The sequence below is a fragment of the Caenorhabditis remanei genome, chromosome III (assembly GCF_010183535.1).
Source record: "Caenorhabditis remanei strain PX506 chromosome III, whole genome shotgun sequence".
In the NCBI taxonomy this organism is placed as follows: Eukaryota; Metazoa; Nematoda; class Chromadorea; order Rhabditida; family Rhabditidae; genus Caenorhabditis; species Caenorhabditis remanei.
In genome coordinates, this window is record NC_071330.1 from 11,544,624 (window position 1) to 11,563,743 (window position 19,120).

At 37.0% G+C, this 19,120-nt stretch overlaps 5 protein-coding genes across 5 annotated transcripts; 3 read left to right on the plus strand and 2 right to left on the minus strand.

Moving 5' to 3' along the window:
* Positions 1-130: 130 nt before the first annotated feature.
* Positions 131-3,461, minus strand: GCK72_010827 (uncharacterized protein; the record flags this gene model as incomplete). Its single annotated transcript, XM_053728056.1, has 6 exons — positions 131-310; positions 370-663; positions 957-1,058; positions 1,106-1,324; positions 3,246-3,347; positions 3,396-3,461. The coding sequence occupies 6 exons, from the start codon at positions 3,459-3,461 to the stop codon at positions 131-133; spliced, it is 963 nt and encodes a 320-aa protein (XP_053587633.1).
* Positions 3,462-6,543: 3,082 nt separating this feature from the next.
* Positions 6,544-7,632, plus strand: GCK72_010828 (uncharacterized protein; the record flags this gene model as incomplete). The annotated part of the gene is made up of 3 exons (XM_003111761.2): positions 6,544-6,930; positions 6,980-7,096; positions 7,180-7,632. The coding sequence occupies 3 exons, from the start codon at positions 6,544-6,546 to the stop codon at positions 7,630-7,632; spliced, it is 957 nt and encodes a 318-aa protein (XP_003111809.2).
* Positions 7,633-8,610: 978 nt separating this feature from the next.
* Positions 8,611-9,499, minus strand: GCK72_010829 (uncharacterized protein; the record flags this gene model as incomplete). The annotated part of the gene is made up of 4 exons (XM_053728057.1): positions 8,611-8,982; positions 9,027-9,128; positions 9,175-9,393; positions 9,464-9,499. The coding sequence occupies 4 exons, from the start codon at positions 9,497-9,499 to the stop codon at positions 8,611-8,613; spliced, it is 729 nt and encodes a 242-aa protein (XP_053587634.1).
* A 4,478-nt stretch (positions 9,500-13,977) lies between these two features.
* On the plus strand, positions 13,978-15,461 carry GCK72_010830 (uncharacterized protein; the record flags this gene model as incomplete). Its single annotated transcript, XM_053728058.1, has 6 exons — positions 13,978-14,025; positions 14,071-14,472; positions 14,627-14,938; positions 14,987-15,073; positions 15,122-15,229; positions 15,285-15,461. 6 exons carry the CDS (start codon positions 13,978-13,980, stop codon positions 15,459-15,461), a joined length of 1,134 nt encoding a protein of 377 aa, XP_053587635.1.
* A 1,205-nt stretch (positions 15,462-16,666) lies between these two features.
* Positions 16,667-18,734, plus strand: GCK72_010831 (uncharacterized protein; the record flags this gene model as incomplete). Its single annotated transcript, XM_003111688.2, has 6 exons — positions 16,667-16,785; positions 16,864-17,007; positions 17,565-17,832; positions 18,109-18,244; positions 18,328-18,515; positions 18,564-18,734. 6 exons carry the CDS (start codon positions 16,667-16,669, stop codon positions 18,732-18,734), a joined length of 1,026 nt encoding a protein of 341 aa, XP_003111736.2.
* Positions 18,735-19,120: the final 386 nt, after the last annotated feature.

Genomic DNA, 19,120 nt, shown 5'->3' on the forward strand with positions numbered 1-19,120 from the left:
CTGTCTAGATTGGAAAATTATTCAAAATTTAATTAATGAGTGAATAAAGTATTTAGTAATACAATTTTTCTAATGTTTTGAACCAAGTCGGTTGTACTGTAAAAATTCATAAAAGAACGAAATATCACATTCAAGCTGCAGTATTTGAAACAGAATTCCAGATACTAAATATCGCTTGATCATAATTATTAGCTCCACTCCTGCCGGTTGATGACATTTGAATAGTGGCTCCTTCTGACTTTTTTGATTTGATCCGATTCAAGAATAGAATTGAGAAAACACCCAGGAGAAGGTGATATGTTGGAATCATCTGGAATTTCAGTAATAGTAGAAAGTTTGGACGACGCTGCCTGAAATTCTCAGACTTACTGTCGTAGACGTCGCCCTCACACCGAACAAATAATATGGATCAGAAATTATCAAAGTACCGAAATATCTGAAGAAAATCACAGCCGAGACATAGATTCCGAATGAAATAATATGGATTAGAATCAGAAAAACTGAAAATTTAGTCGATTGATATACTTCTTCCAATTGATATTTGGCGGTAAGAGAGGAGTTGGTCAGAAGTTTTTTGAGTCGAAGATTCTGTCGGAGGAGGATTATATCGAAGAGGACATCGATTAAATTGAGGAAGAAGAGGATGACGAAGAAAGTGAACATCTGGAAAAACAGATTCACAGATGGATATGGAGGGAAGAGACGACTCCTCTCATCTTCTCCCAGTCATTTCATAGTGACAGGCGGAACCCGTGAGATGTCCGTACATTCCGGCGCTATACATCTTCTCATTCTCTTCTCTTTTATCAAACTACAATACCTTCAAGGCCTTTCCTAAGACCTCGAGTACAATTTTTGGGAAACCCTGTCTATTTTTAGGCAGGGTGAATGTTATTGAGGCGACTCGAATAATTCTAGTTTAGAATTCTCACGTCTTCAGCTCGACATTCACCTACCGTTTGTGCCGGTGCCGCGGGATATGCTGAAAAAGAAACTGCAGCATCACTAAACGACTCATCCTTGAAGACTTTGATAATAATCCCGAAATTAACTAGAACCTGAAATTGAAAAAAAAATTAACTGGATTATCTTCTTTATTAATTACATTGATTCCAACCAATATGGGTCCCAAAATAACTGGAGTCTTTTCATATTTTTCAGCAGTTTTCATAGAATAATATCGTTCGATTGTGATAGAAAATGGGAAGGATGTGGAGAGAGTTAGAAGGAATGAAACTGTAGAGACCAGAATTTTATGATAGAATGGATTGATGGAAACATCACACGGATCAGTGGAAGTTAGGGCTTTAATCGATTGAATTGTCTGGAAAAACACATAATTCATTGAGTCTCTGTCTGTCCGGATGTCTCCAACCCACCCCCGATATTAAATAACACGTTGAAAACAAGATCATTGATAGAAAATATCCGATAAAAATAGTTTTCAAATTCCAGTGAAAAGTAGATTTTAAAAGTTTAAAAATCAGAAAATATCCCAATGGAATAATGGAAGAAATAGAGATCACAACTTGATAAAGACTCGAAAAACGGAATATTGGATTGTAGGCTTGATGGAAGATTGTAGAGCAGTTGGTAGACATTTCCGAAAAGCAGAATATGATTTCGAGTGAGGTAACCGACTTATATATACTCTCGAAAGTCGTAAATTTTATGACGAAACTGGATAAAACCAGGGAACTCAGTTGTGCGGTCATGGGATACATTCATAAATTTTAAGAGAAAAGAAGGCCATAAATCAGTTGAGAAACATATCGGAGTATGCAGAAGTCACATAGATTTTCAAGAATCTGAAATTCAGAAATTTGGGGAGCGGGTTTGACAATCAGGACACTCTTTTAGATGCACCAAAGGGGTCTTTAATATTCGACCTACAGACGGAGTTACATCCTTTTTCTTCCCAGATACCAAAGGAGTTGATTTGGTTGCATTGGATGAAACTATTCAAGTGGAGGGAAGATGATGATATTCAGATTGCTGTTGATGAGAATTTAGCATAATATTAGATGGGATCAGAGTTGAGCGGAATGAAGTCTTTGAAATGGCGGAAAGCGGAAGGCGAAATTCCGCTCAACTCTGGATGGGATGTATATTTTTTAAACTAATTTCTACATTATTAGAAGTTAACCTACTAACTTTCTGAAAGTATTGTAAACAAACGTTATTATTAAAGTTCATATTTGACTAACTGACATATACACCAAATCTATACGAAAATAATCCAACAATTTGAGATATTGCGCTACTTATATTATCGAAATAAAAAAGTTCCGACATTTTTTCCTCGTCGGTGTTTGCGGACTCAAGCCAAAATTATCAAATTTTGGCTTGAGTCCGCAAACACCGAGGGGGAAAAATGTCGGAACTTTTTTGTTGCGACAATAATACAATTAAAAACTATATTTAGTATGCTTACGGTTCACAAACGTGGTCTTGCAGGTATCAGAGACTTGGAATCCCTAATGCCTACTAGTATTCAATGATTGTGTTGCTTTAAAGTTAAATTCGATCAATCGGAAAGTATTAATCAACACAGAAAATCATCTTCAAGATGTCGGATTTCCAGAAACAGAATTCCAGATACTAAATATCGCTTGATCATAATTTTTAGCTCCACTTCTGCCGGTTGATGACATTTGAATAGTTGTTCCTTCTGATTTTTTCGATTTGATCCGATTCAAAAATAGAATTGAACAGACACCCAAGAGAAGATGGTACGTTGAAATCATCTGGAAGTTTAATAGAAAATATGAATTGATCCCCCGGGGTAAGCACAGACTAGCAGTGCCAACTTATCAAAATTCTCAAGACTTACTGTCGTACACATCGCCCTCACACCGAACAAATAGAATGGATCCGAAATAATCAAAGATCCAAAATATCTGAAGAAAATCACAGCCGACAGATAGATTCCGAATGAAATAATATGTATTAGAATCAGAAAAACTGAAAATTTAGTCGATTGATATACTTTTTCCAATTGATATTTGGCGGTGAGAGAGGAATTGGTTTGAAGTTTTTTGAGTCGAAGATTCTGCCGGAGGAGGATTATATCGAAGAGGACATCGATTAAATTGAGGAAGAAGAGGATGGCAGAGAAAGTGAATATCTGTAAATAAAAAAGAAAACCCTGTCTGTTTTTGAGCAGAGTGAAAGCTAGCGAAGGAACGTTGAGATTCAGAAACGATGTCTCCAGCTCGACATCCGGAAAGGGTTCTCTCACGAACCTTCTGAGCTGCCGCTGGTGGATAAACTGAAAATGAAACTGAAGGATCGCTAAACGATTCATCTTTGAATATATTGTACATGATTCCAAAGTTTGCCAACGTCTGAATTTAATTAACACGTTTTCATGGCCTCTTATTAATTATGGTTACATTAATTCCAACCAACATGGGTCCCAAAATAACAGGAGTCTTCTCATATCTTTCAGCAGTTTTCATTGCGTAATACCGTTCGATTGTAATCAAAAATGGGAAAGATGTGGAGAGAGTTACAAGAAAAGAGATTGTGGATAGTATACATTTATGGTAGAATGGAATGATGGAAAGATCACATGGATCAGTGGAGATAAAGGGTTTGATAGTTTGAATGACCTGAAAAGCTACATTTGAGCAAGTTTCCCTCTGTACATGTGTCTGTCCGAATGTCTTCAACTTACCCCCGATACCAAATAACACGCTGAAAACAAGATCATTGATAGGAAATAGCCTATGAAAATAGTCTTCAAATTCCAATGAAAAGTAGATTTCAAAAGTTTGAAAATCAGAAAATATCCCAATGGAAAAATTGAAGAAATAGAGATCACAACTTGATAAATACTCGAGAAACGGAATATTGGATTGTAGGCTTGATGGAAGATTGTAGAGCAGTTGGTAGACATTTCCGAAAAGGTGAATGTGATTTCGATTGGGGTAACAAACTTATATATACTCTCGAAAGTCGTAAATTTCATGACGAGACTGGATAAAAACAGAGAACTCGATTGTGCGGTCGTGGAATACATTCATAAATTTGAAGAGAAAAGAAGGCCATAAATCAGTAGAGAAACATTCATCGGAGTTTGCAGAAGTCAAGTTGGATTTCTAAGAATCAGAAAATGAGAAATTTGGGAAGGGGGTTTGACGATCACGACACTAATTCAGATGCACCAAATGGGTCTTTAATATTCGACTTACCAAACGAGTTACAGCATTTTTTCGGCCGTACTGACTTTGTTTGAAATTGTTCTCTCCCAAATCGTTCTGGTAGAGGACACATATCTCAGTGAGTTTTCTATTTCCTTCTCACCCACTTATTTCCCTCATTTCACCGTTCAGCACTCCCAATTTCCAGCCTCCTCACTTTTAATATGCACCATAGTCCTCTGCATTTTTGACTCTTTTCACATGTTTATAATCCCTAACTGCTTTCGTTCCCCATGCTTCAAAATGATTATCTTCTTACTATCATACTTTTTACTACTATCTTACAATTATTTTCCTTATTCAGAATCTTCTTCACCTTCACTTTGTGTTCCGCGGATGTCGCTAGATCATCGTCATGTCACAGAACAGTGCGAGCAGTAGGATTGCAGTTACGGGTAAAAATACAACAGGTGGCACGCGATGTTTGTAGACTTGGATTACGATGTCCCAAGAATTACTCGTTTCGCTATGCGGTCCTGGAGAATTCACACGTATTGAGTTCAAAGCGTGTCAGGTGTCAACTGAAGGTGCCTCCCTACGGGAAACGTGACGAAACAAGGAGAACAAAAGAGGTCACAAGAAAGATCCGAGATTAGATTTACAGGTTGTTGGAGATATAATTGCAAGTCATGGTGACCTACGATAGGATTAAGAAAGGAAGCTCAACAATTTCAAACTCCTAATTTTCGCATTTCAACTAACTAAAACATTCCATCACAATATCTACTCTCCATGTGAACTTGTCTTTTCACACCTGAAGGCTCATTTCCCCTGTCGGCAAGAATAAAGGACTCTGACTGTAAGAAGTCTGTAAGTATACTCCCGACCTTTGATGTGACCGCGGTACTCTCCCGAAAAACCAAAAGAAGACGTTCAATCTCTCACGAATTAGCATGGGAATTCATAAAAATACAAAATAGTGTATAAAAATGGTCAGTGATAAGCGGTAAAATGGGAATATTGAAAAGTGTAAGAGCTTAAATAACGAGTTGATAGGGAAGGAAATCAGATTTTAGACTTGACAATAAGGTACTTGGCGCCAAAAGGGAATGGGATCTATTATATATACCTCTTCATTATCCAAGTTTCAAACTGGATTCGAAGGACAAAATAACATCCGAACGAAATCAATTATGAACATTTTGAGTGTACCAGTTGACGATGAAGTGATAACAGATTCAATCAGATGGCATTGTGCCAAGAACTTGAAAACCTTAACTCAGAAGTTCAAATTACGAAAAACCACCGAAATTTCATCTCTTCGACAAACAACGAATAATAATCTTCTCGTTTTCATTTTTGTTTTCTCACTTTTCATTTTGTGAACAAACTGAGTTCCAGTAGGAAGTTTGTATGAATCAGGGCCTTTTTTGAAATTAATGAAGTTTATGAGTAGAATCCATACCAGAAATAAGCCGAGTTCTCAAGAGATTTATGTAGATCCAGACCTGTGTTGGGTTCATGAGCTAGTGGGGTATTTGCAGACAATTTTCTACGTTTCGGAGCAATGATTTTCTTCTGATGGATCCTTTGTTTGAATGTTAAATGCAGAGTTTGAACACATAACAATTATTCTGTTGTTACTATTAAACAACAAGAAAACTGTCAAGCGTTTTGACAATCGTTTTCAGAAGCTGTGCCTACTTTTCCATTTCTAGAGCAACCTTCGTGCCAACATGAGACGCGGGAAGAATTCGATTCAGGAGGTTCCCGAGAAGAAGACTATGGTTGGCTGTAAAATATTTGGGTCTGTGTCTAGAATCTGGTGTTGGTGACACGCTTCTAGCAATGTGTTTCTGGTGATCTGAAGCCAACTGGTTTGGGAAAATGTGTTATCAACAATTAGGTGTCTAACTTGCCGAGTTCTGGTGAAACCTTCGTTCTAAACCCGATTTCAAAACCATTGAGCTTGATATTTCTTATGTTTTCATCATTCTCTCGTCTCATTGCGCACCCAGTTTATTCAGTACCATGATCTTTCTATATACCGGAGTATCTACACTCATAAAACATATTTTCTTGTTCTACTTATCCCCTCTATTGACTCCTCTCCGTTTGTTGTTCTATATTATTCACCTGATTTCATCAACCCTTTTCACCCTGAACAGTATCTTCCTTGCTCCTGGGAAAAAAGAATTCACACGTTGTCTCTCTGTGTAAGTAAGGGGGCGGACCTCCCATTTGCCTGCGTACTAAAATATGGGCGGAGCAACATATGGCTGCGTCGAGGGGTACCATCTCACAGAAGAGAATACATACCCATCTCATTCCTTCATTCTCATCTCATTCATTCACCCAACTCACTTACCACTTCCCACCGAAAATGTCTCTCTCAAAGATGACTTCCGACCAAACAGGCATCTCTGTGTCACTCACTACAGACAAGGATGCCCTCTTTAAATCCTGTTTTGAATTGACCAATGAGATGAACATCACAGCCCGTGGTCGTCGTATTTTCCCAACTCTGGAGTATATCGTCACGGGGTTGGACCCATCGAAATACTACTTGATCAGCATGCATTTCGAATTTGTCGATGACAAGAAATTGAGATTCGTCGGTAAAAAATGGACAGAATCTCCTTCAACTGAAGAGAAAGGAGATCCACGGATTGTATTCCACAAAAATGGAGCTCAACTTGGAAAGGATTGGATGGATAAGCCACTCAGCTTCGATCAGATCAGAGTCACCAATCGCAAGTCAAATGAGAACAAGGGGCCATCATTTGTAAGTTTACTTTTCTATAGTTTCAGATTTGGAATCCAATTATTTACAGGTCTACCTCTTCACTCAACACAGATACATCCCAGTTCTGACAATCTATGAGGGAGATCAAATCGTTCACATTTCAAAAATTGACTACACTTCATTCATCACTGTGACAGCATATCATGTATGTTTGTGTTTCATTGAGTCAAAAGATCTAGTTTTAGATTATAACTTTATATACTTATATTTCTATCTTCCTCTTTTCAGGGTGAAGCACTGAACCAACTCAAAACTGACACCAATCCATACGCAACAGGAAGCCGTCTGGATAATCGGATGAAGCGTCAAATGTCATCAGGAGAAGCGGGGAGCAGCTCGACACCTTCGAAGAGAGCCAAAAAAGAGCCCGTCTCTCCAAGGCCATCTACATCCACCGCTAATGTTCCCCAATTTCCAACCCCATCTCCAATTGGTGCTTCACCACTCCCATTCCTCTCAATGTTCCCCAATTATATGTTGCAATCCGATGCTTTCTTGCAGCAGTTTCAAACGTTTTCTCAAATGCTCACTCATCAACAGCCTATGTTACCTAACCCATTTTTAGCTGCACTCTTCCCAACTCCACCAATCACTCCAGGTGCATTGGCTCAAATAGTGACTCCTCCAGTGAATGTTGAGCCAGTTGAGCCAACTGAGGAGGATGCCACTGTTGATGCCTAAGTGCTCTTGATATTTGATATTTTATTTAACTATTTAAATATACAGAAAATGTCACTGGAGGTCAGGTAAAGTCCCTCACGAGACTAAACCTGAGAAAGGAAACCGGGAATAAGGAATTATAAAATAGGTGTTGGGCAAGGGGGAGGGAGAATAAAGAAAGAAAAAAAATCAGAATCGTGCAATATTATTCACAAGAAGAGACTTGAATTCCGATGGGCAAAGGAAAGGAGGGACATTAATAGTTAAGGCATTCCAAATAGGTATTACAGTTGAGACAAAATTAGAGCAATTAGGATTTATACAGATAAGAGACATTGGGCGACGGGAGGAGGAACTTAACCTGACATGGGTCTCAAGACTAGGAAAATATGAGGCGCCGATTATAAGATTGTATAAGAGAAGTAGTTGCGCTTTGAGCCTACGGTGGCGCATAGAAAAGAGGTCAAGTTGGGAGAGGCGATCCGAGTAGGAACAATAAGGTGTGTTACAGCGTTGAAGAATTTTCCGCGAAAATTCTCCTTAATTCTCCTCATTCTTTATTTAAATCCAGTTATCATCAACCTATCATTTTCCATCATTTTCCACTTCCCTCGGTTATGATCTCTTGTGTGTCATTCATTCATTCTCTATTTCATCTCTCCATCTCTCTATGTGTTCAGTTAATAAATTTCCAAAAAATATATCAAATTTCGCTTTATTTTCCATTTGTAAAGAACGAATCTAACTGAGGCAATAGTCTCAAAAATGATCTTTAAGATGTCGGATTTCCAGAAACAGAATTCCAGATACTAAATATCGCTTGATCATAATTATTAGCTCCACTCCTGCCGGTTGATGACATTTGAATAGTTGTTCCTTCTGACTTTTTCGATTTGATCCGATTTAAAAATAGGATTGAGAACACACCCAGGAGAAGGTGATATGTTGGAGTCATCTGGAAGTTATACACAATACTATAAACGAGAAAATGAGGCTCAGCTAACTAGGGAAGGATCCCTGGTCGAGCTCGACTCGGGATCCTTCCCTAGTAAGCTGCGTCGCTCGGAGGAGTCGTACCGTCGAACACATGATTCTCACAGCGAACAAATAATATGGATCAGAAATTATCAAAGATCCAAAATATCTGAAAAACACCACAGCCGAGACATAGACTCCGAATGAAGTAATATGGATTAGAATCAGAAAAACTGAAAATTTAGTCGATTGATATACTTCTTCCAGCTGATATTTGGCGGTGAGAGAGGAGTTGGTTAGAAGTTTTTTGAGTCGAAGATTCTGCCGAAGGAGGATTATATCGAAGAGGACATCGATGAAATTTAGGAAGAAGAGAATAGCAGAGAATGTGAATATCTGGAACATAACAGAGCAATAGATGGATATGTTCTCTGACTAACATTCTGAGCAGCCGCTGGTGGATAAACTGAAAATGAAACTGAAGGATCGCTAAACGATTCATCTTTGAATATATTGTACATGATTCCAAAGTTTACCAAAGTCTGAATTTAATTGATACATTTTTAGTCTCTTATTAATTATGGCTACATTAATTCCAACCAATATGGGTCCCAAAATAACAGGAGTCTTCTCATATTTTTCAGCAGTTTTCATAGCATAATATCGTTCGATTGTAATCAAAAATGGGGAAGATGTGGAGACAGCTAGAAGGAAAGAGATTGCGGATAATAGACGTTTATGGTAGAATGGAATGACGGAAAGATCACATGGATCAGTGGAGATAAAGGCTTTGATGGTTTGAATGAACTGAAAAAGTTACATTTGAGCAAGTATATGTGTCTCAGTATCTGTGTCTGTCCGAATGTCTTCAACCTACCGCTGTGATGGTATAGAACATTGAAAACAAGATCATTGATAGAAAATATCCTATAAAAATAGTCTTCAAATTCCAATGAAAAGTAGATTGTAAAAGTTTGAAAATTAGAAAATATCCCAATGGAATAATTGAAGAAATAGAGATCACAACTTGATAAATACTCGAGAAACGGAATATTGGATTGTAGGCTTGATGGAAGATTGTAGAGCAGTTGGTAGACATTTCCGAAAAGCAGAATGTGATTTCGAGTGTGGTAAACGACTTATATACACTCTCGAAAGTCATAAATTTCATGACGAAACTAGATAAAAGCAGGGAATTCGGTTGTGCGGTCATGGGATACATTCATAAATTTTAAGAGAAAAAAGGCCGTAAATTAGGAGAGAAACATATCGTAGATGGATTTCTTAGAATCTGAAATTCAGAAATTTTGAAGATCAGGAATGAAGAAACTTTCGAGATATTTTTTTTTATATAGACAACTGTACTGACGTCCGTGTTCACACACTAACTTTCACCCTGCCTAAAAAATAGGCAGGGTTTTCCACTATGAAATGACTAGGAGAAGATGGGAGGAGTCATCTCTTCCCTCCAAATCCATCTGTGACTCTGTTATGTTCCTGATGTTCACTTTATTCGTCATTCTCTTTTTCCTCAATTTCATCGATGTCCTCTTCGATATAATCCTCCTTCGGCAGAATCTTCGACTCAAAAAACTTCTGACCAACTCCTCTCTCACCGCCAAATATCAGTTGGAAGAAGTATACCAATCGACTAAATTTTCAGTTTTTTTGGTTATACTCATGTCGGGTGGGCTCTCAAATCATTCATCGAGACAGCTGAAAAATAATAATACAAAAAGTTTCACAATCAGTCCAAACACTCAAAGGAACTTACAAAATGACCAAGATGAATGTGAAGTCGACTTCTGCAAAATCACTAACAACGAGAAATCAATGACATCAAAACCAAATTAAAAAGTTACCAGTTAAAAAGGATCGAAAATTCAAAGAGGTGTCCAAGAAGAAGAAGAAGAGCTCAAAAAATACCAAAAATGCAGAAACCAGAAAAACGTTTTGAACGTGTAATGTGTTTTTGTAAGGAATATTCGTTTGTTATATTAGGTTGGCAAGAAAGTTTTTGACCATGATTTGTTTTGAATGCTGTCAGACAAATGACGAGAATCAAAACCAACTATGCATGGCCTATGTTAGATAAACTCTCTGGAATTCTGATAGTATACAGCATTTCCCTCCGACGCTTCCCTTCTGGGAGAGTTCTGCCTATTTTCATTCTTGACCAACAATTCTTACAGCAATATTTTCGATTTCCCTTTACATGTTATACTAAAATTACTATAATTGCTCAACCGATTGGAGAACTTAGCAGGGGTGAAATCTTCTATTGACACACTAAAAGTAATTTAGTTCACAACTTTGAGAAATGTCATTTTTTAATGATCAAAGTATCACGTACTAAAAGACCATATGAACAGGATTTGTACATGCTGTGAGTTAAAGAGGAAGAGTATCCATCCAAGTATTTTTGTGAATTATCAATGACAGTCCACACTATTTACTACCACAGTTAAAAACTTCTTGAAACGTGTTGGCAAGAATAAAAATTGAGACATGTGTTCGACATCTTTTAGTCGATTTTAACTTTTAGCGAAGGGTAGTCCTACGACTTCAATTCCTCTCTTCTCCTCCAAATTTTAATTGATTGAACCGTTTCTTAGTTTTAACAGCGCGATGGTCTTGTACAGTAATTATTACAGAAAAGTCAAGTGACTCGGCGTTGATAGAACGCCAGCAGACATCGTCGAACGAGAACAATTCCAAATGAAAGTCATGCCCTCCCTACACAACGTATACAACTGGAATCTTCCAGACAAGTGCAAAACCATAATCTTACACTACTGCTCTTTCACTGTGCAAAAAATTAAAGCTCTACGCAAGTCCTCAGTTCCACGCGCTCAAAAAATCCACCGCCTCCATGATGTTGCGCATCCGCATGTTACATAATCGACGACGTACATTCTCACCTACTTTTGCAAAATACTTCTTGCTCACATAGATTACAGCTGTAACCTTCCTCTAACAAAATATCATATATTCGGGGTAATACAGCGTGCTACAGCTGGACAGGAATTCAAAAGTTGAAGTCAAGTCGAGAAATGGGTCCAAGTTTATTTTAGCTTGAAACAACCGGAGTTTTGGCAGGAGGATATCCGGAACGTACCCAATAAACAGCGGACTGTTGTGTACCAATATAGTCACTACGTATGCTATCGGGCATATTTTCTGTCTGAGTAGGAATGACTTGAGTTATGGTCAAAAACTTTCTTGCCAACCTAATAGAAGACAGATCTGTGCTTGAAAGGTTCAAGTATTAAAAAGAATTCCAAAGCACAACAAAACACTAAACAATCTTTGATTCGAGCTCTTACAACGTTTCTCTCGATCTCTGTGCTCTGGTCACTTTTCAACTGCTCTCCCCTCCGGGATGAGTCATTTCCTCCTCTTTTTTTTCGAAAAATGCTCATCAACTGCATCATCATCACCTAAGAGATACGCAACATCGTACGAAGTTAGTCACAGTCCCTCTTTGCGTCAATTACATGTGATAAGAAAAGTGAATATTCTTATAAAAATGGTCAGTATCGAGGGCAAAATTTTGATAAGAGTTTTTGAAAGGAGAAAAGCTAGTTTCGTGTTGGAGTTGTTTGGATTTAAAATTTTGAGTTTGCAGGTTGCTCATAATATGACGTTTGTAGACAAATAGATCTCACCCGGTTACCTGGATAACAATTTGGTTCTGACTAAAAACACTGGCCTGGTATTTTATCCAGTTCGAGTCAATTCTCTCTCTAGTTTCTTTTCTTCGACCATCCTCGATACAATCCTCTCCTCTAAACCTGTGTACATAATGACTCGTCACTTTCTTTCCTTTCCAATTGAACATTGTTTATTTTCTGCAATGACAAAAAGTGATATCAGATGTTCAACTTTTCTCTTTTTCACTTCCTATCTCTTTTGACCAATTCTCTTTCTTTTCTCTTTTTACACCCTCCACTAATCGAACAGATTGAGATCAGCACACACACAAACAAGTGTTTCCAAATTTCGCAAGACGTTTTTGCCGACTTCTTTTTTGATATTGATCTGATTTGATATCGGAATATCACAAGTTTTTGATACTAATTAGAGATCAATCAAATGATCAGCTTTCCGGTGGTCTTTCTCAGGTTATTTTTGATTTATTTTTAGACCTTTCTGAACGTTGGAACTTGATTATTAAGGGTGTGCAAAAAGTGATCAAGGTTTTTATATAGTTTTTTTGAATTTAAATTATTCTGTGCAAGGAATGCGTTCAGTTTTTTACGTTTCACCGAACTAAGCCGTGTTCTAGAAAAAATGATGTCGTTTTAATATATGAAGATGTTATCAGAAATTTTAAAGTAAGATAGATACAGTGCTGCTCATAATTGCATGCGTCAATTTGTTTTTGTCAGAGCAGCACCAACGTTTTTCTCTCTATTTTTCAGTCAACAACTTCTTTATATGATGTGTTTCTAATAGTAATGGTTAGTTGAATATACTCAATCTGGAAGTATATACTGTCAATCTGGAAGTTTTGCTCACTAAAAATGTCTGACATTACCGGAACTGCATAGGATGAAGAAAATGGTCTGAAAAGCAGAGCCTTCACTTGTGATTGATTGGAGCTGAATACTTCTGAATTGGCAGTTTTGTCAAGCAAAGAACGAGAAATTGTATTATCTCTCAGAATGAAAAATTCTGAAAATTTCCGTTTTTGAGCCCAAAAGTTATCCTGTTGTTTCAATCCGAATTCGGTTTTTATGGTCCGAAGAGAGTACCGTAGATCGGAAAAGTGAATTTTGCTCATTGAATGAAGCATTTAATTTCTGTTCTTTCTCGTTCTGATCATTTCTTCGAAAACTATCAACTCGTGTTTTCTTAGTTTCTTGTTCATTTTTTGAACTGCTCGAACATATTTGTTCAGTTCTTGAGGTATACTAAACATCAACTCCTCCTCTCTGCTTATCAGTTTTGCGATGAGTCCGAAATGTCAATTGAATCATTTCTCCTTCTTCTCTACCTATTTTTCGAATTCACTTTTTCATGCCCTTTTTGCTTTTATTGCTCATTTTGTTTTCAACATTTTAAACCTTTTTAAAAAACAGCTTCTTATCGTCAAATTGGGACAATCATACGACAATCTAATAGTTTTTTTGATAATATAATGTCAAAGAAGCCACGATTCAGATATAATTTGTCCCCTCCTTCGTTCCCCGCTAAACTTCTGAAAATCACGTGACCATCTTGATAAAACACTCCGAAAATTGATTTCTTCATCAAATGTCAATGAGTCAGGACTGTCGGTTTTGTTCTTTGCAAGACTCGTCTTCACTTCGTTCTATTCCTTTTACACTCACTCTCGTCAGTTTCTTTATAAACTTCATAATAGTTTTATTTCAGAAGAGAGACGGGATGGACTCCCATGACTACTGGCAGAATGCTGGACATAACCAGAACATGGTAATAAAAAGTCCTGATGTTTATCCAAATTCGAGATTTTTCCAGAGTCAGTGCCCTCAGTCAGTACCCACGTGGCCACATCATCAGACGTATCAGAGCTATCAGTACGATTATGTCAAGCCAGGACAACAAAATCAGATGGAGCAGCAGCAGAATTCGAATCAATGGACATATCCACAGAGTTCACAGAACGACGACTTTAAAAAAGCATGTGACCAACTACTGGATCCGGATATGGATATTGGTGATGGACAGCAAGAGTATCCAGAAGGTGTATTACTGTCAGTTCCAACTGGAGAACAATGGAATCAGCAGAGCCCAATCATTGGTAACAACAATAATAATAACAATGAGGACCAGGTCAATCCACAACAATCAAATCATGGACCATGGGCACCGATGGGACCTGTTGACCCCATGCAAGCGCAGGTCAATTCGGAGATTGATGTGAGTTAGAAAGTAAAAACTACATAGCATCTCAGGTATTTTTGGGCAAGCAAAAAGGGCCACATGGCTCAATTTGAGGGCAACTTGGCCAAAATTACCTGGAATAGAAAATAAAGGTTCAAATGTTCGATTCATTATTTTCAACCTTTTCCAGAAGTTTTGCATTCGAGAGAGAAACAAGGGATACTCTGCCAAGTGTTTAGGCCGCAAGAAAGATGAATGCAAATCCAATGTGTCCAAAGCGGAAAATCTCTCGAATGATGCCAGAATATTTGCAACTGAAAATGAGCAGAAAGAGAGAATTCTGGAATACTCTGTCGATCACGTCTTGATTCCATTCCTGGGTGATAACAACTGTAACTTCGACTTGACTTCCTATAGAAACATCGAGGCGGAGAAAGAGTTTATTCAAGAGACCATCAGTCAAAAGAAGGCAGACGATAAGGGATTCCAGGAAAAAGTACAGGTAAACACTAGTGGAAGATGTATCAGTTTCAAAGTAAGAGTGTTTCAGAAGACCAGAGCTGCCAAAGAAAAGTTGACAGTACATGAGAATGAGAATGCCAACCGACATACGATCCCGGTTTGGATTGTGAAAAATGTATGTTTTGTTATGACTGTTGAATCTTCAATGTCTTTTGTTTTTCAGGGTGAGAGAAAGCGTGCTTCAGAGAAAACACTCGCTACACGTGTTCATCGTGCAAAAACAGCATTTGAGAGTTGTGAGAGTGACTACAAAGCGGCGGCATATCAATATGTAAGTCTAATTAGATGAGGTCTAGAATGATATTGGAAACTTGTTTATTTTTCAGAAACTCCAACGTGAAGCTCTGATTTCTGATCTCTTGGACCGTCACTGGAACTATTTCGCCCCTTACATCGAGTATATCCTCACGAATTCCCCTCAAGAAGTATGGCAACAAGCAGAAAGTAATGGTACTGTGGAGACGCTGAACTACGTGTATTCTTTGATTTTTAAACCCGGATAAATTATTTTTTAATGATATGGTTATGTTGATGAGAATAACCATCTCCAGTATATTTTCTGCAACAGCGAGTATGTTAGTAGAGCTTGATTGCAGGTAGAAAAAATATGATACCTGGTTTTTGTACCCCCGGTTTAAGATTTTGAATATTTCTTGATGACTACCCCGTTGAATATTATTTGTATTGTAAAATTCCTGCATTTATAAATATTTAAATGATGTACACATGATAATTGTGCTCTACTGTAAATAAAAGCGCATACAGAATTCTGGTTTTCTCGATATATAAGTGGTTTCTGTTGATTTTTTCTCCGAGCACTGCAACAGAGAACAAATTACAGTAATCTTCTTCTTGTCATCACAAAAAACAAGAAAAACTACGAAAATTTGTTGGGAAAAGTGAGAAAACGAGGATTTGAAACGAAATCTTGTCCGAGAGGACTACACGACGGCGCTGAAAAACTCTTCCATGAAGGCTCCTTTTGAATCAAGAGTACGGGAATTGTAGCGTTTAGAGCGATTTTCAGCATGTGCTCCAATGTTGAAAGTTTCTTAGATGACTTCAGTCCGCATTTAAGAAATCGAACATACGCTTTATATGTGTAATTTTTAAACATTATCTTTTAACACAGTCATCAAGGAACTATATAGTTAACTATCTAACAGAAAAAAAAAATGTATTGGTGATCCATATTAGCTCAGCACAGTTCTTACAACTGCGCTCCACCGAAATTTCCTTGAAAAATGTCTCTTTTTCTCTGAGTCTCTCATTTTCGCACACTATTTTCTTCGATCTCGGTAGACCGCGGTTGTAAGAAGCGTGCCGTGCTAATATATATATATATATATATATATATATATATATATATATATATATATATATATATATATATATATATATATTCAAAATTTTCCGTATTCCCTCCAATTTTTCTCCTAGATATTGTGCAAACACCTCGCCCCTTCCCCCCGATTTTCTAACATTCGCCACCACGCAAAACTACACAATTCCACGCGTTTTGTGTGTTTTATGATGATATTCGGAAGAGTGGTTCCTCCGCACTTTTTAATCGATTTTCTATGTTTTTTGTTTCCGTTTTGTTTGATGTCTCTTTTGTATCTCTTTCTCTCTTTTCTCCATATCATATTATTCTTTGTCTTCTTCGTCTTATTCTTTCTTTAAAATGGGAGAAACACTTCCTTTTCAGATGGCAAAAGGTCATGATGCTTCGGGTAGAAGTTGGCTATCAGAATCCGGTCATTTCTTGATTTGTGCTGGAGGAATTCTCGCATGCTATTTCGTTTTCGGAATTCAACAGGAGAGAATGTAAGTGGTTTTTCTGGAAAAACGGAACTAAATTAAAACCTTTGTTCAATAAATCCCATTAAAAAACTAATTTTTCAGTGTCCAAGGAAAATATGAGTTACCCGATGAATCAATCGAGAAATTCACATTCACTCAAGCTCTCGTCTTCTTTCTTTGCACTGGAAATACGATTTATGCATATTTGATTCGAAAAAAGAGTGAAATCGACAATGTTCCGTCAAAGTGAGTGGAAGAAAATATTTTAAAGGAAAAACTATTTTTCCATTCAATTTTAACAGAAAAAATTACATGTTGAAAACCTATTTTTTATTTTTAAATCCAATATTGTTGTAAAAGTTAAAAATTTTTAATAAAAAAAACCTTTTTGAACTGTTTGGAATTAATTTCTTTTCCTTAAAAATCTAAATTTACCCGTTTTTTCTCAAAATTATCCTGTGAATACTAGTTTTCAGCTTTAAAATTCCTCTGTAAACGCAAAATCACATTTTCCACCTAAAACTATGTATATATTAGCTCCGCATTGTTCTTACAACTGCGCTCCACCGAAATCCCCTTGAAAAATGTATCATTTATCTGCGCCTCTCAATTTCGCACACACTTTTCTTCGGTTTTGGTAGAGCGTGATTGTAAGAAGCGTGCCGTGATAATACATCTGTTTAAAAACTATAGCTCACCTCAAATTTCTGTAATTTGGGTTAATTTTCACGAAAATCCTCTCAAGATCATAATATTTTTATCACTAACGTCTCTATTTTTATTAAAAATGCCAATTTTTTCAGAATGTACGCAGCGTCAGCAGCCAGTTACCTTCTTGCAATGATCGCTTCGAACCAAGCACTTCAATATCTTCCATATCCAACACAAGTGCTCGCAAAGAGTTGTAAACCCATTCCAGTCATGATATTCGGTGTTCTTTTTGCTCACAAAAGTTATCATTGGAGGAAATATTGCTACGTTTTGATGATTGTCATTGGAGTCGCCATGTTTTTGTATAAGGATAAAAAGGGAGGAGAGGACAAGGATTTCGGATTCGGAGAAGCACTTTTGGTTAGTTTTTGGAGAGAATTTTGAAAGAGAAAATCTGAAATCTTGATTAAAATACTCACTTTAAGATCATGTCTTGTTATGAAAAATTTTTAATTAAAATCAGCTCGTAAACCTCGAACATTTTTGAAAACTTGGTGTTCTGCCAGAAATAAATAGAAATTTCTCTTTCATAATAAAAAATAAACTTTTCTCAATAAAAAAATCCAGTTTTCTCTCTGAAAATTTACTGATTTCATCTCCTTTTGTCATCATAAAACCTAAAATTCTGCATTCCAGATCTTCTCATTGGCAATGGACGGAACGACGACATCAATCCAGGATCGAATCAAGAAATCATATCAGAGAACGGGAACTTCCATGATGTTCTACACGAATTTGTATTCAAGTCTTTATTTGTCTGCTGGTCTTTTAGGTGGGGCTGACAATTGATTTGAAATTAAATTTAGAATTAACAACCAAAATCCTATCGATTTTTTCTAAATTCCTATCTTTCAGTAACCGGTGAACTGTGGTCATTCTTCTATTTCGTGCAACGTCATTCATATGTTTTCTGGGATTTGATTGGATTGGCGATTGCTTCGTGCCTCGGACAATGGTGTATATTCAAAACGATCGAAGAATTCTCTCCGTTGACTTGTTCGATTGTCACGACTACACGGAAGTTGTTCACCATTATAATTTCGGTGAGAAAAGGATTTTTAAGTTCTCTTTTTTTAACGTTCGACTTTCAGGTTCTGTTCATGAATCATCCTCTCTCGGGTCGCCAAATTCTCGCCACTACCGTAGTATTCAGTGCTCTAACTGCTGATGTTGTCGATGGAAAACTATCAAGTGCATCTTCACCTATTGGAGCAAAGAAGCCTCTGATTTCTGATGAAGAGAAGAAGGCGCACACCAAATAATAGGGATTTTCCAATTTTCGTAGATTTTCTATTTATTTAGCTTTGTATTTTAATAACTAATAATTTATTGCTTTTTATGTGATTTTTCTTGTTTTTAGTCGTCTCTTGTGCATTTCTCCTGATTGCTTTACTTGTGTTTTTTTTCTCAATCGGGGTTTTTTTCTAGTTCTTCAATTATCTTCCAAAAAAAACGTGATTCTGGTCATTTTACTGTCCTTCATGATAAATTTTATTGAGGGAAAAGAAAATTTTTGTTTTATAATTAAATATAGACCCATTTTTTATTTTGCCATCTGCTGATTTCCGTATAGCCGACGACAAAAAATGGAAAGAAATGAATGGCCAACAGACACAACGTTCCGGCGCCTCTTCATTCTGCACAGTCT